Source organism: Castor canadensis, chromosome 4 (genome assembly GCF_047511655.1).
Source record: "Castor canadensis chromosome 4, mCasCan1.hap1v2, whole genome shotgun sequence".
NCBI lineage: Eukaryota > Metazoa > Chordata > Mammalia > Rodentia > Castoridae > Castor > Castor canadensis.
The window spans coordinates 150,384,100-150,399,705 of NC_133389.1; the positions used below are offsets into that span (position 1 = coordinate 150,384,100).

Consider the following 15,606-nt stretch of genomic DNA (forward strand, 5'->3'; position numbering starts at 1 on the left):
TTCTATCATATTTCACACATTCATAATGGCAAAATTATATGTCCAGAAAAAGAAAATTCAGCTAGTCTAGTTGAATTAAAGGCACTGTGGCTCATGACCCATTCTAACAAATGGCACCAAAACCAGCTGCCACTGTTCAATATTTTTTTTTCCTTTTTGGTACAGGGTCTTGCCATGTAGCCTAGGCTGGCCTCAAACTCACAACCCTCCTGCCTCAGTCTTCTAAGTATTGAGATTACAGGTCTGCACCACATACATGGCTCTGTCACCATTAAATTCGTACAGTTCCATAAGTATATCTCCCTATCTCCCCCACCCAAGCATACATATCACACACTGAAAAATCCTTGTATAAATAATGTATGTTTATATAATGCCTGAACTTTCACTTGGATAAGAAAATCAGTCATCCGAAGTCTTATACCATGGTTGTAGACCATCTTACAGGCATTATGATTAATAAAGGCTTCACTTTTCATCCATGGCTCATAAACAGAAGCACTAATTGTTTGCTCCTGTTCCTCAGACACCATCTCTGTTGATTATTAGAGATAACTAGAAAACAATCTTGTCTTTTACTAGTTACTTTCAGGGTAGGGGAATTTGAGAATAAAATTCAGATACTATTTGCTAGCTAGTATATTTACCTTCTCCCTTGTGCTAAGGCAAAGGACTAGAACTTGCCAAATGGAAGAAATGGGAGGTGTTTTCAATGGGGTGCATTCTTGGCAGAATATGTGGGAAGGAGTTCTCTTACAATGAAACGAGTGTTCAGGATCTCCTGCTAGTGTGCCCAAACATATGTCAGTGACAACTCTATTTGGAACCTTCTAAAAATAAAATCTTACTGTTTCTAATAATGTGATAATATGCCTAATTGGAGTAATAATAGAGTTAACATGGGGTATTCTCAAAGCTTTTATCCTAAATTTAGCAAAGGGTAATGGATCTAAATTTTTACTTTATTTAAGGCCTAGGTTTACCAGAAAATAGTGGAAAAGTCAAGCATGGTGGCACATGCCCTCAATCTCAGCATTCAGGAGGTGAAGTGGAGAGTTCAAAGCCAGTCTGAGTTGCATAGGGAGATCCTGTCTCAAAAGACAAACAAAAGAATTAGTGGAAGAAATAAGAGTTTTTGCAACTTATTTCTAACATATACCATCTCTGGAGATGGGGACACTTTATAGTAAAAGTCAGAAAGAATATAAAAAAGGGTTTCATTGGTTCTTGATTGACAAAAAAGATTCAATATGCAAACAGGAAGTATGTATTGATATCTTGGCCTGGCTAGCTGCTAATTTCTGAACCAATCTGTTTATTTGTCATTTGTTTATTGTGTCATTTATTCTCCATCTCAAAAAAGAATGAAACTATTAAAGACTTAAGATCTAGTATCTATAATAATGGTGAAAGATTTTGATCAGATGAGAGAAATACAACACATCTCAGAGTAGGGCCTCATCACAAAGATGATTGGACATCAAAGGCAGAAAAACCTGAAGAGTTTAGGAAACCAGAAGGACTATGGGCAGTGGTTAGTGTCCACTGAAACTAGAGATCATGAATTTATGGTTTTTAGAAATTATGATGAGGGTAACTATGTGTTGATCAAGAAGGTTGTTCGCGATATGTTAGTAAGTGCAAAAGCAGGTTTAAAAATGATCTGTAGGGGCCAGGGATGTGGCCCAAGTGGTAGAGCGCCTACCTAGCAAGCTACAGACCCTGAATTCAAAACCATAGCACCACCTAAAAAAAAATGGTATGTGTGAGCTGAATGTGGTGCATGCTGTGGTCCCAACTACTTGTAGGGCAGTGGAAGGATTGCAGCCCTGGCAAAGTTAACACAAGACCCCAACGGAACAACGAAAGGAATGAGTGTGGTTTAAATGGTAGGGTGTACCTAGCAAATGTGGCCCTGAGTTCAATCCCAAATACTGCAAGTGTGTGTGTGTGTGTGTGTGTGTGTGTGTGTGTGTGTGTGTACTGATGGAGAATGATTTGCAATATGGCAACTTTAGCTAGAGTGGTCAGGGAAGTCCTCTCAGGAGGTGAAATTTGAACTGAGATAAAGAAAAATAGGAAAGAAACAATCATGCTAAGATCTGAAGTGAGAGCATTCCAGATAGAGAACAGAAAAAAACAATGTTTCTTTCTGCAGTGATTGATACAGTTATGTCCATGCAGGAAAAACTCAGTAAACATTTGTGAGATTACCCAGGGACTGATAAAAGCTTTGGGACAATGAGGATTGCAATGAAAATGCTTAGTTAAAATAGGTTCAGTTTCCCTCTGTTCACTGTTTTTGACCACCTTCCTTTTAAAAACACACACACATATAATAAGAAGAAACACAATTTGGGTGCATTCCCATCTGTCTTTGTTATTTTTCATGTCAATACAATATGAATAAAAGATTTTACATTGTCTTCCAGAGTTATCATAACATGCTTTTAGAACATACCTAAGTTAAGTGCTTCTCTTGAATGTATTTTTACATTCTAAAATAGTATTTGTGATTATGACTGAATGAAATTGTTTACTGTGTTGGAAAAGAGCACAAAAATAACACATTGAGCAATCAATTTTCAGACTTTAATCTTTTTTTCACCTTTTTATAGGCTTATTCCACTAGAAGCAAAATGGCTGAACTCAACACTCATATGAATGTCAAGGAAAAGGTAAGAACAAGTTGTCCGTTGGCCCTCAAAAACTCCAAACTGGATAACATAATCCTTAACTGGTAAAAACTCAATTACAATGGAAGAAAAAGGAAAGATGGTTTGGGGAGATACACAGTAAGTTTGTCTCACTAGTAAGCTATTTAGCAGAAAGAATCATAAAGTTGTACGTGGATGTTAAGCATGTTACATTCATTTTCTCATGTATTCTTGACTATAATCTCATAAAGTGGATACTAGTGTTATTCCCATTGTATAGAGGTAGAAATTGAGAAACAAAGAAGTTAAGTAATTTGGCTAAATTCACACATTGAATAGACAACAGACCTGCGATTTGAACTCAGATGATACCATTTTATGGCACATGTTCTTAACAGTGTCACTTTTTGTATCTGAAAGTGAGATGGAAATGGCTTCATGTAGAGGATCAATGCTTCACTTGCTGGTTCTTCTGGGTAGACTTTAGTTTTGTATTTTTTTTCCCCCTGAGAGTTCATGACTACAAATCCCCCCTCCTTATCATTTGTTGGAGACTGATCACCCTTCAGATCCCTTCCAACTTTGTAAAGCTTCCTCCACTTAGGGTCAGCATCTTACCATATATGCTGCTTTGTACTGTTAGGTCTGAATGATCATAAACTATAGATTATAAGTCTTTCCATCCTATTTGGCACTATAGGAACAGAGACCCTTGAAGAGATTTGCCCATGGTCATCCATGAGCATGAGAGCCTGGCCAGGCAGCCCAGGCTCATGCCACCATCCCCATGGCCACCCCCAGCCTCTCCTGGACTGTTAACCACTTGCGGGCAGGGTTTCTCTCATCTCTTTATATCCCCACCATACCAAAAATACAGAGTGAAGGATGACAGAAGTAACATTCTTGGAGTCCTTTCCTTTCGCTCTTTAACCTAGCAAAATGTACGGCCCAACACCATCTGGAAGCCAGGGACGTGGTCTGACCATTAGATGAGGCTCTTGCTCCTACAGAGCTCACATTTAGAGTAGGGAAGCAGGAAAGAAACTCAAGAGCATATAAATGAGCACAGTCATTTCAGACTGGTAAAACTGTGGGGCAAACCTGGCAGGATGATGTGATGGGAACAGAGATGGCTACTTTATGTGAGGTGTCTGGGGAAGCCCTCTCAGAGAAGGTGATGTTAAAGCTGAGATAAAGATGATGAGAAAGACACAACCATGCAAAAATCTGAAGGCAGAGAACTGCAGATAGCGAGAGAAGCAAAAGAAGGTGTTTAGGATGGACCAAGTTGTACATATTTGAAAAGCAAGTAGCCAGTGTGGCTGGAGTGTGGAGGACAGAGGGGATCATGATGGGAACTAAGGTCAGAGAGTTGCACTTTACCCAGGCCAGAACAGGGTTCCATGTACTTGAATGGGAATGAATACTTTTTTATCTTTTAAGATAAACATACATTTTCATCAACACTAACATCTAAAGGAAATTTAGTATTGCTTTCAGTCATGAATGTAGGCAAAGGGGAGAAATAAACCCATAGTAGCAGTAGCAGAACCTGTGACTTTCACAACTAGAAATCACAGATATTTTCATATCAAATTACATTTGTTACAGATATCCTGATGTGTTATTTGTTCAGTCACTCCTTAAAAGAACTGTAATTCTAGAACCTGCCACTATATTGTGTTATTTGATATGTTAAATAAAGCACATATATTACTATAGCATAAATTTGGTTTTTTATTAATATTTGAACTGTATTTCAATATGAGTGGTTTCCTTTGTAATCATATGTATCTTATGTCATGAATTTTAGCACATTATCCTTAGAAGAAGCCCACAAGCTTCATCAGACTGCCAAAGGTGTCTGTGTACCAGTAAGTTTAAATTGTGATAGGGCCACGCAAGGCTTGATTCCAAAATTAAAAGTAAACCGTTGGGAAGTTGTAAGCAGGAGCAAGACTTGGGCTAACATGTTTTAAAAGGCTCACCCTGGCTCCTTCAGTGATTGTGCTGCATGTAAATTTTGTTAAATAAATTTCTATTTGATGAGGCCACTGAGGCTAGAGGTCATCCTTCACTTGGCCAATGTCAGACTCAGGAAATGAGCAGGAGTGGAAATTCTGACTCAATTGTACTCCATTCTAAACCTGTGCTCTTTTTACTATATGCCTGCTTCTCAAGGTTTGCTCCAAAATGCCCCCAGAACATAAAACAGACTTGTTACCCCAGGTCTTGGGGACATGGGCAAAGCCAACTTTTACCAACATATGGTTTCTTTGGAATCTGTGTGTTATCTTAAAAAAATGATGCACTATTTTTTCATTACATTCCATAATGTATTCCATATATTATTTTAATATAAACCTTTTTTAGCCTTCTTGGTCACTAAATAAACAATAGCAGAAAGATGTGTCCCCTTGATAACATGCCTTCATATGTTCCCTGACTTATCTTGCAAGTTATCTTGCAAGTTTGAGAAGCTGGGTCGGGCACCACAGTGCTGACCAAAGATCAGCATCTTTTCAACTGTCTGTTGATGGATTGATCGAACAGCTTCTCATGTTGGACTATGGGAAGGAAAAAGCACTTTAAAGAATCAGATTCCTATCAATTGATCCCTGCAAAGCATAGCTAGTGGACTGATGTATGGTAGGCTAAGCAGTCAACATTAGGATATCTTATTGAAAACCAAGGTGGCATTAGATCAATAAGAGGAAATAGGCTGATCTGTCAGTACCCACACCACAAAGGTTCAGTGTGAAGATCCTGTGTGCCACATTCATCTACTTGTTATAAGCACTGTCAGTTATATACATAAGTGAAGAGTAGCCGTAGAGCTGGGTGTGGTGGCTCATGCATGTTATCTCAGCCCTTGAGAGGCAGAAGATCTCAAGTCCCAGGCCAGCCTAGGCTATAGTGAGACCCAGTCTCAAAAAAAAAGAGTAACAGTAGATGTTTCATTCTTACACTTTAGTAACTTATCAAAATGTTGGCAGTATTTTGAGAAAGGATGATGTTTAAATTTTGTAAATATTGTGAATCTGCATGACAATGAAAATAGAACTCCTTTGACTCAATCAGTAAACTCCATCTTCCCATGTCACAGGTTAATAGATTTCTCAACTCAGTAAAATAAACCATAATAAACAACTGAAAATTCTGATCATTTATAATTTTACATTGATTTATTTTAGTATACTTTCTTTAGTTATTAGCTTTTATGGCCTTTTTATGATTAGTTTCTTTCTCAATCTGTCACACAAAGCAATGACATTTCAGTTCTGAAAATCAAGAATAATAACAACTGTTACATCTTAAATGACAAGCTTTTGGATATTAGAAAACAGGTCTATGTAGTATTTTTAATACAGTATCTAGCCAAGCACTGTGGGAAATTAAATAGTACGAGTCTTGTAATGAAAGCTGGACATGGTGCACGTCTCTTATCCCAGCACCAGCACTTAGGAGGCTGATCACAAGTTTGAAACCAGCCTGGGCTACATAGTAAACATGAGGCCAGTCTAAACTACATAGTCAGACCCTGTGTCAAAAACAAAAACAAAAGCCTTGTAATGAAATGGGTCCTTCATTTATCTCTAGTGGGTCAATGATTCAGTAGATTGAATAGGGCAGGTACTCTCAGGAGGAAATAATTTTTGTTCACATGCAGCTTTTAGTCTAAAGGAAAAGCCAATGAAGTTTAACAATCAAGACAAATAAAACTTACAGTAGACACTCTTTTGTGAGAGTTTTATTTGAAACTATCTTTACATTGTTGAATTGTAAGTATAAGGAATTAAGTTGGAAATATGACTGGAGTTAAAAGTTCAGTTTCCTTAGTATGACTTACATCTTCTGCATGATTGGACTCCTGTCTTTTAGTTTCATCTACTGGCACCTCTCCACATATCCCCTTCAGTCCAGCCATGCTGACCTTGAATGTGTCTGTCTCTGTGCCATTGCAAAGGCAGTTTCTTCTGTGTGAGATGTCCTCCTCAGGGAACTGATCCTCACTCACCTCCCTTTCAGATTTCTCTTTTTTTCCTTCTACCTTGTTCTCTGTTATACTTCAGTGAGGTTCTTCACATGTGTTCACCACAGCTGTTATTCATGTAGTATAATTGTTAGTTGTCTATTTCTCTATGAAAAACTGGTATTTCTTGGGAGCAGGAACTGGATCTTACTATTCTTGGGTTCAACACAATTAGAGTTAGGTAAATGAATAGAAAATGAATGTATAAACTTCCCTGCTTGAATAGCTAAGTTTCTTACACACTGCATTTCCCATTCATAATATTTTGCAAAATCTCAAGCCTTCATGAAAAATGAAATGTAGGTTAATGGAAATGTCATCTCATTTTAGTACTCTCTTTGCTATCAAAGCATATTGTAAATTGCTTCTAAAAACAGGAACTTAAGTTGCTTAGGTTGACTACCTGTGGTTCTACAGAAAAGTAGTATGTTTCTGAGATGGTTATCAAATATAACTGATCTGAGGTTTCAGGTGAGTAACCAGTCATATTCTGCCACACCAAAATAAAATAAATTCCCAAATATCACTTTAGTAAGAGTATCAGAACAAAAATTTGGGGCTAATCAAAGATCTTATATTTAGGGCATAACTCAAATTTTGCTGCTCTTTTTTACATATCTGTGTGTGTGTGTGTGTGTGTGTGTGTGTGTGTGTGTGTGTGTGTGTGTGTGTTTTAAGGAAATTCAAGACTAGAAATTCAGATGAATTAGTAAGTAGTGACTCTGAGATTTTTTCTTGCTTAAAACACTTGGGTACCAATCTAAATTGATTTACTGATTTTTCAATGTAATTTTCAACTAAGTAAGAAAGGATTATTAGAACTGATACAAGCAAAATAAAAATTTTATTCAGATGTTTTTGTGCATTATGAATCAGTTTAAATTAGATTCAACTCAGCAATAAAACTTGATGATGGAAAGTAAGGATCCTTGAACATCATTCTGAGTGAGGTTAGCCTGGCCCAAAAGACCAAAAATCGTATGTTCTCCCTCATATGTGGACATTAGATCAAGGGCAAACACAACAAGGGGTTTGGACTTTGATCACATGATAAAGCGAGAGCACGCAAGGGAGGTGTGAGGATAGGTAAGACACCTAAAAAACTAGATAGCATTTGTTGCCCTCAACGCAGAGAAACTAAAGCAGATACCTTAAAGGCAACTGAGGCCAGTAGGAGAAGGGGACCAGGAACTAGAGAAAAGGTTAGATCAAGAAGAATTAACCTAGAAGGTAACACACATGCACAGGAAAGCAATGCGAGTCAACTCCCTGTATAGCTATCCTTATCTCAACTAGCAAAAATCCTTGTTCCTTCCTATTATTGCTTATACTCTCTCTTCAACAAAATTAGAGATAAGGGCAAAATAGTTTCTGCTGGGTAGCCAGGGGGTAGGCGGGGAGAGGGAGGGAGCAGGGTGGGGTAAGGGAGGGGGTGGAGGAAGAGGGGAGAAATGACCCAAACATTGTATGCACATATGAATAAAATAAAAATTTTTAAAAAAAAGTATGGAAGAAGTAAAAAAAAAAAAAGAAAGCAAGGATCCTTGTTTGTAAAATGGGGTTAATATTTATTGAGTCTAGTTATGAAGTGATAATTCATACCAATGATGAATGACCCCTAGGTCACCCTGGTAACCCAGTTCCCTTGGGAAATGATCTCCAATAAAGAAAGAGCTTGGAGTCTGGACACAGAGGGCAGAGATTATTAGCCCCCACTTACCAGTTTGAGGAACCTGGAGCAAATCACTTAGTTTTTCTGGGCCTCAGTTTCCTAGTCAGTAGATTAGATATGATTTTAAAACCTACCTCACAAAGTCATCAAACACAACAGTAAGTGTGGAGATTCTTTTTGAGCTCTTAATAATATGAACTATAAAGGATCTGGGGACCTCTTTTGTTTATTTTACAATTAAAAATGAAAAGAAGGATCTCTAGTTAACATTTTGTTTGGCACTCAAAATATAAATTCCCATAGAACCAAGATTAGAAAGAGGAAAAAAAAAAAAAACAAGCCCAAATGAGAAAAAACATAAAAGTGGACTCAACTTTTTCAAACTTTAATAGCTATTGCTGAGCTTCACAAAAAAATAATTGAGACTAGACAATATAATGATATGGAAATGGGGAATAGCTCCATTTATAATATCATTGCTGAGCTATGCCACTTATTGTGAATAGCTTTTTGAGCTGTTAAAGTTATAGAGGTAAATTGGATTGTAAACAATAATCGTATAGTCATTAAAATGAAGGAAGAGGGATAGAAAAAGGGAGAAGTGTCTCTTGTCCACACTGAGTACAGAGAAGTGTCATTATCTACATTTCTATGTATAGATCCCTGAACTAGAGGGTGCTCATGTCTGTTTCCCAGAGTCTGTCAACAACAGGTAGACAGATTTTTTAAATTATTATATAATAAACATATCCTATTGTATTATTTTTTTTCCTATAACTATTGATCTGTATTTTAGAAAGTATTGCATAGTATAGTTTAGCTCTTTATATGGGTGGACTAGTGAAAAAAACTAAGCATTTGCTTAAAAAGATCTTAGCAGAATCAGAGAGAGTGCAGCAGAAACTCATCATTGTGCATCTTTAAAATATCAACTCCATTTAATACGGAACTCATTTCATAGGATTTGGGATGAGTTTTAACGATATGCAGTTGTTTTGAAAGACCAAACTATACAAGCTTTGGGGAAAAATCTTAATTTCATAATTTTTCAGGAGTGTTTCAGTTAATTTAGTTCAATCCCTGGATTCAAATACCAAGAACACCAGCTGCATAACTTTCACATTTCGCTGTGGTTTGGTTCTTGTCATTATTTTCTCATAGGGAAAGGGTCATTAAATTTCCCCTTCAAAGAAAGGAGAAACATTGACAATAGTTATTGCCTAATGCTTATGTACAGAACTGCTGTTATTGTTGCTTGGCAACTAGAGGAGATTTGACAAGGAGTCTAAAGGAACTGAATGAATAAATGGAAATGTCAGCATCAGTTTCAGGGATAAGAAGAAATTTACTATTGCAGGATTAGCATCACAGTGCTTTTTCCAAGCTACATGATTGGAATGCACAGTGTTTCCGTTCTGCTCCTCCTGCCCCCATCTCCTTCCAGCCTTTCATCGTAGTCCCTTTTGCACTGTGGCTGAGAGGTATATACAAGATAGATGGTTTAATGCTAAAGAATACAAAAGCATGTCAAAAATGAAATCCTTTGGGGCAAGAAAAAGTAACCTCTGTAGGCAATCCCTTGGAATTTATAGGTACTCTACCAACATTCTAGTTCTTTCTCACAATGATTCTTTATGTTAAATTATCCATGTTTTACAGATAAAAAAATGACAATGTTGCAACACTGGCTTCATCTCTTCTGACCTTGCACACTGAAAATCTCTCAAGATAGATTATATAATAGACAAACAGACAGATGGATTCAGCACTTAAAACTGCTTGTATTGTTATTAAAACTACTTTTTCACTGTAAGTCATTTCTCCACAACTTGGTTACAAACTTCTTATAAGCAGATAAGGAATTTCAACTTATTTGTGTACTTAGTAGCTCCTACAACAGTAATGCCATAGACTTTACATCCCCAGAATATTTGCCAATTAATTAATATTTGATTTACTAATTAATAAAATTAGTAATGGTAATTACAGTTAATTACAAATTGAGAAAAGTCATAGGGAAGAAGAATAAGGAGGAAAGACATATCTCCCTGGGTTGGGGCAAGTATTAGAGTTTCAGTGGGGAAAAGACAGGTATAATTAGTTATAATAGTTGTGTTCATTTGAGTCCTCCAAAGAGCAGATACCAAGATAAGATAGGATTAGAAGAAATATGTGTTGGGACGGGATGGGGGTAGTGCTTATAAAAGATAAAGAGAAGAAAGCAGGCTGGTGCATTAGGAAGAGCCTTCAGACTTACATGCAGGTCTGACGTCTTTGAAAATAGGAAAGAGAAAAGAAAATCCAGTAGAGTCTCAAACTTGTGACTGGACATGGTGGCCATGTCCCTGTGATCCCAGTTACTCAGACGATCATGATCCAAAGCTAGTCTGAGCAAACACAAAAGACCCCATCAGAAAAATAAACTAAAAGCAAAAGTATTGGGGGTGTGGCTCAAGTGGTAGAACATTTACCTAGCAAGCTCCAGGCCCTGAGCTCAATACCTAATCCTCCCTCTCCCCACCAAAAAAAGTCTCAATCTTGCAATGCAGTGCTAAGAAAGTTTCTGCAGGCTGTGGAGGAATCTTCAGGCCAAAGTTGACCCTCAGATATGAGTGTTCATGAGTACAGATCACTTCAGTTGTTGACTGGGCATATCTGGAAGGAGTGTGGCTGGGATGCAAATGCACTGGTGGACCCAGAGGGGTACAGCTAGACTATCGTTGGTGACAGTTGTGCTTTCTGCAGCAGACTTCTGTAGCCTCCACAATACTCAAGAGTATAGCATAACTGTATATGTACAAAGGAAATTGAAATTCATATTTTGGCATTCAATCATATAAAAGCATGAGATTTTTATGTTCATAGAAAAGAATGAATAAAATATTTGAGAATCACTGCTGTAATGTAATTAATAAATCAAAATGCAAACTCAAGAATTTCCCTTCTCTTAGCAAGCTGAGCCATACTGCCACTAGTATAGGGTATCTTCCCTTCTTAATTTCTAGGATAGACAGTGATTTAGTAACCTTGTTTTCTAGACATGTTTTAAGGTAAAAAAGAGGACTTGATATTTCTATTGAAAAACTGTCCTTTGATACATAATGTCAGGCCTCTTGGCTTCAGTGTCTTTATTTGCCAAATGAGAATTCACCTCCTTCCTCTCTACTTTTATGAGTTTGATGATTTCTAAAACTTTGTGTAAGAGGAACCATGCAGTACCTGTCCTGTGACTGGCTTATTTCCCTTAGCATGGTGTGCTTAAGATTTACCCATGTTGTCATGTTGTTGCATACTGCAGGGTTTCCTTTTCATTAAGGCTGAATAATACTCTACTGTATGTATTCTGACATCTGTTTACCCATTGGTGGACAGTTGTTAGTGTTCTTTTAGTAGTTTTTGTGATTAGGCTAATGCTGAGCACTCAAACTAGTTTTAATTATTTTTACAGTCTTTAGAGGAAAAGCAAACAATGTTATGAAATCATAGAGAAAACAAGATCTGGTCAGTTAAGATGATGTTTTTTGATTGATATTTGAACTGGTGTGCCTTTTAAAACTTGGCCAAACCTGTTAAATAAAAAGTGGTACATAGTTGGCCATATTAAGGTCCTCTCAAAGAAAAAATATAGCCCTGGTTTTCATGGTGTGTAGCTGGTCTGCTTCCTCATACCACAGTGAAGAAATATCCAAGTTTAATGTGATTTAGAGAGTAACTTAACTCCCTTATTCTAGTATTGACAAAATGGTAATTAACTTTTTTATTCTAGTATCAATTAACAGGTAATAGTGACATACCGTTATATTCTTTATCTGGGAAATTCTGTGAATGAGCAGGAAAAACACATACACACACACACAGTAAGAGTAGATGTCAATAATTACTATTTCTCCCAACTGGAGACTTTAAATTCCAAAGAAAATAAGGAAGGATTTTGCTGAATATTCTAAGTTAGAAACAGAAGATAAATTAAAAGTGTCTTCCTTTTCCTCTGCAATAAAAATACCAGAACCAAAATGTCCTGTGAAAATAACATTGCTTTTTCTTTTGTCTTCAGTGATCAGTCTAAATATGGAATTCATCAGAGACAGTAGTCAGACAGAATATTTACGTAAGTCCTAATACTGTGTAGGTGTAACCAGCTGGCTGAAACAGACTTCCAGTGGACTCAGAAATTCACCTTGCCCAAATATCATGTGCAAGTCTCACTGGCAATTGTGGGAAAAATAGGAGGAAGAATCAATCACAATTACAGAAAAATAAGAGTATATACTGAATACATGCTAGCTAAATGGCTGAATGAAATATATATTAAGCCATTTCTTGTCTCTGTGTAGATTAAAAGAACTGTTACAAATAGGAACCATTCGATAGTTTTAAATATTAAACCTACAAATGTCAGATTGAGAATCAAAATTCTGATATGGAAGATTTGTCATGAACAAAATTGAAAGATTTAAGATTTGTTTTACTTTAATTTTACTACTACTTTAGAAAAGCAGAAAGTCCATTTGAGTGTCTCTTACTCTGCAAGCAATTTATCAGACTTATTTCTAGGAATCAAAGAAGCTGTATCTAACAAAAGTGATCAATTTTTATTTAGTTTTTTAACAACTCTGATGCTTTTAAAAATATTCAATGACTTAAAAAAGTATAGACACAAATTATATCAAAAGAAAACTGGCTTGCAGGCAGATTGTATTCAGCCAAGATAACTGAAACAGTATCTCCCCCAAGAAGTAGAGTCTGTGGCACTCCTCCTCTTAAAATTGTGTAGGCTCTCATAACTGGCTGACCAGTATAGTAGGAAGCCAGTGGCTCCCAAAGTGAGGTGATTCTGCCTCTTCCTCACTAGTTGGAATACTCAATTGGAGCTCTAAATTGCCATGTAAATAACCTGATGAATCTAAGGCCACCATACTGTGTGGAAGGCTAGACTAGCTAATCAAGAGAGACCATGAGAAGTAGTCTTGAAAGTGCATGGAGAAAGACAGCTGCTCAGCCAGCCCTCATGTGTACCAGCCTCTCTCTGTTCCTCAGCATTTGCCTATGAAGAGACTATATTAGAATCATAACTGGCGTTCATCTGATGTCCTCCAACTCATCCACAAAGAAGCCAGAATGACTTTCTTAAATATATAAATATCATACTTCTCCTGTGAGTAAAACCCTTCAATGGCTGGCCCTTAAAATGATCAAAATGATCATATGGCTGGTAGGGCCTTCCCCACTATGACCCCATGCCTTTTCTCCAGTTTCTTCTGAAATCCCCTTCCTTTTAACAATTGATATTCCAGCAATCCTTTGGGCATGCTTCACTGAGTCCTGTTTGTTCATAGACATGGTATACTCCTGGAATACTGCTCCTCTCACCTTCCCCTCTCCTGACTTATTCTACTCCCCTTTCAGTTTAAACTAACTTCAATGCTCAGGTTTCCCTGACTGTCTAGATTAGGATCACCCCTGCCCCTGCCTCCCTCCATACACTCAGACAATGAAGCAGCTTTACTCTTCTTTCATCATATTCATCAAACATCTGTCTTTCTAGACTGTAAATTCCAAGGCAGGCCAGGAAATATATCTGTCACTGCCTATGGTCCAGCTTCAGTGTCTGTTCATTGTGACTGACTCAATGAATGAATAAACAAGGAACGTGAATTAAAAGATCAATATCAACTCTGAGGTTTGCTCTTGTGGTAATGCCTGGCCTCTGTGTTTGGCTCTGGCCTATAAAAATTCAAATCAACAATTGGGCTCTGGTCTATATGAAATTTAAATTAACAAATCTTTTAAAATATAGATGTCACCAAATTTTTTAAAAGATAAAAAATTGGAAAGAATGGCTAATGTGTTCCCTATTTCTGGTGGCAAAATGCAAGGTTCCAAAAGATAACAGCTGGTTGAATCGATGAGTCAGAACTTACATACTGAAATTTAACAAAGATGGATATAAAAATCCTACCTTTGTGTCATACTCATTGCACAAATACAGGACCTGGGACACTTGTCATGAAAACAATCTAGGGAAAGTTAGTAGCAAATAAGCTCCATTGAGCCAGTAATTAATGTGGTTCCTAAAAGTGCTAATGCTATTTTAGACAACTTTAATGGGTAAAAGGGAAACTTGTACCAAGGCAGGTACAAGTCCCACAGTCCTCTGCTCTAATCCAGGCAACTCTGGGACAACGTGATGCATTTACAGAACCACATTCTAACAGGAAACACTCAGAAGAGCTTGACCAGATGGTGAAAGCTTGGGAATCACAGCTTATAAAAAAATTGCTGAGGAGCATATGTTTACTCCACAAAGATGGAATTCTGGGGAATACTTTAATCCTTTGAAATAACTGAAGGGCTGATCTATAGAAAATGGGCTATCTTCTTATACACCAGAAGGTAACACTAGGACCAGGGACTGGCAAGATCTACTATATCCCCTCTCAGATCATATTCTTATTACTGACCTCTCTCATCCTCTTCAACCTCTGTTCTTTGTTCTCAGTAGGTTCTCTCATTCCTTTGCCTCTCCCTAGTTTCCCAAGCCATCACTCCCTTCATAGACTTCAGTGCAATATCCCTGGGCCCTAGGACCTACTGCTATGTTTCTTACAGTTTGTAACCTTGGGTCATTCCTTTTCTCTGCTCCCGCTTCTGACCCAGTAATTACTGAGGAAAGCTATGCCAACTGGCTCCGTGACAAATCTGTGCTGTCTAGCATTAGTGGACCTTCAGGCCTGCTCAGCATTCTTTCATTCATCGAGGCCATTTCCTATCTCATTCCCGTAAGGGCAGCTCTAAACCTTTCTCCATTTTTTAAGCCCCAAAGCAAGCTCTAGCACTCTCACTCAGAGAAATGTTTCTGTACATTTTTTTCTCTTCGCAATCTCAAATTTTTATTGTATCTTCACTCTCCCTTTTTTCCTCCTTTCTTAGAATTCTGAGAAAGAGAAAGAAGTATTGCCCCTCCCTTCCAAAGTTTGTTTTTTCACATGGATTTTGATACCATTTTCTCTCATTTCCTTGTTTTATAATTCCTCAGGGACCTTCTTTTATCATTTGTCCCTCTCTTTCATCCCTTCAAATTCTTTCTGCTAGCTTCTTCCCTCCATCAGTGAACCTGCTCAAGCACTTTGGGGAGATAAATTGTGCAGTGATTGTTTTAAGATGGATTGGAGAGAGGGAAAACCAAGCCAGAGAATACTATTAGGAGGCTGTTTCCAGGGTCTAGGTGGAAGACAAAGGGAATT

The 15,606-nt window shown here is 37.4% G+C and overlaps 1 protein-coding gene across 7 annotated transcripts in view; it reads left to right on the plus strand.

Moving 5' to 3' along the window:
• Spats2l (spermatogenesis associated serine rich 2 like) overlaps positions 1-15,606 on the plus strand; it is a 160,910-nt gene that overhangs the window by 76,576 nt on the left and 68,728 nt on the right. For all 7 annotated transcript variants that reach the window (XM_074071347.1, XM_074071348.1, XM_074071349.1 and 4 more), the window contains one exon: positions 2,619-2,678. In XM_074071347.1, the coding sequence (XP_073927448.1) occupies positions 2,640-2,678 (39 nt within the window). In that variant the 5' untranslated portion in view covers positions 2,619-2,639. The remainder of the gene's footprint in view (positions 1-2,618; positions 2,679-15,606) is intronic.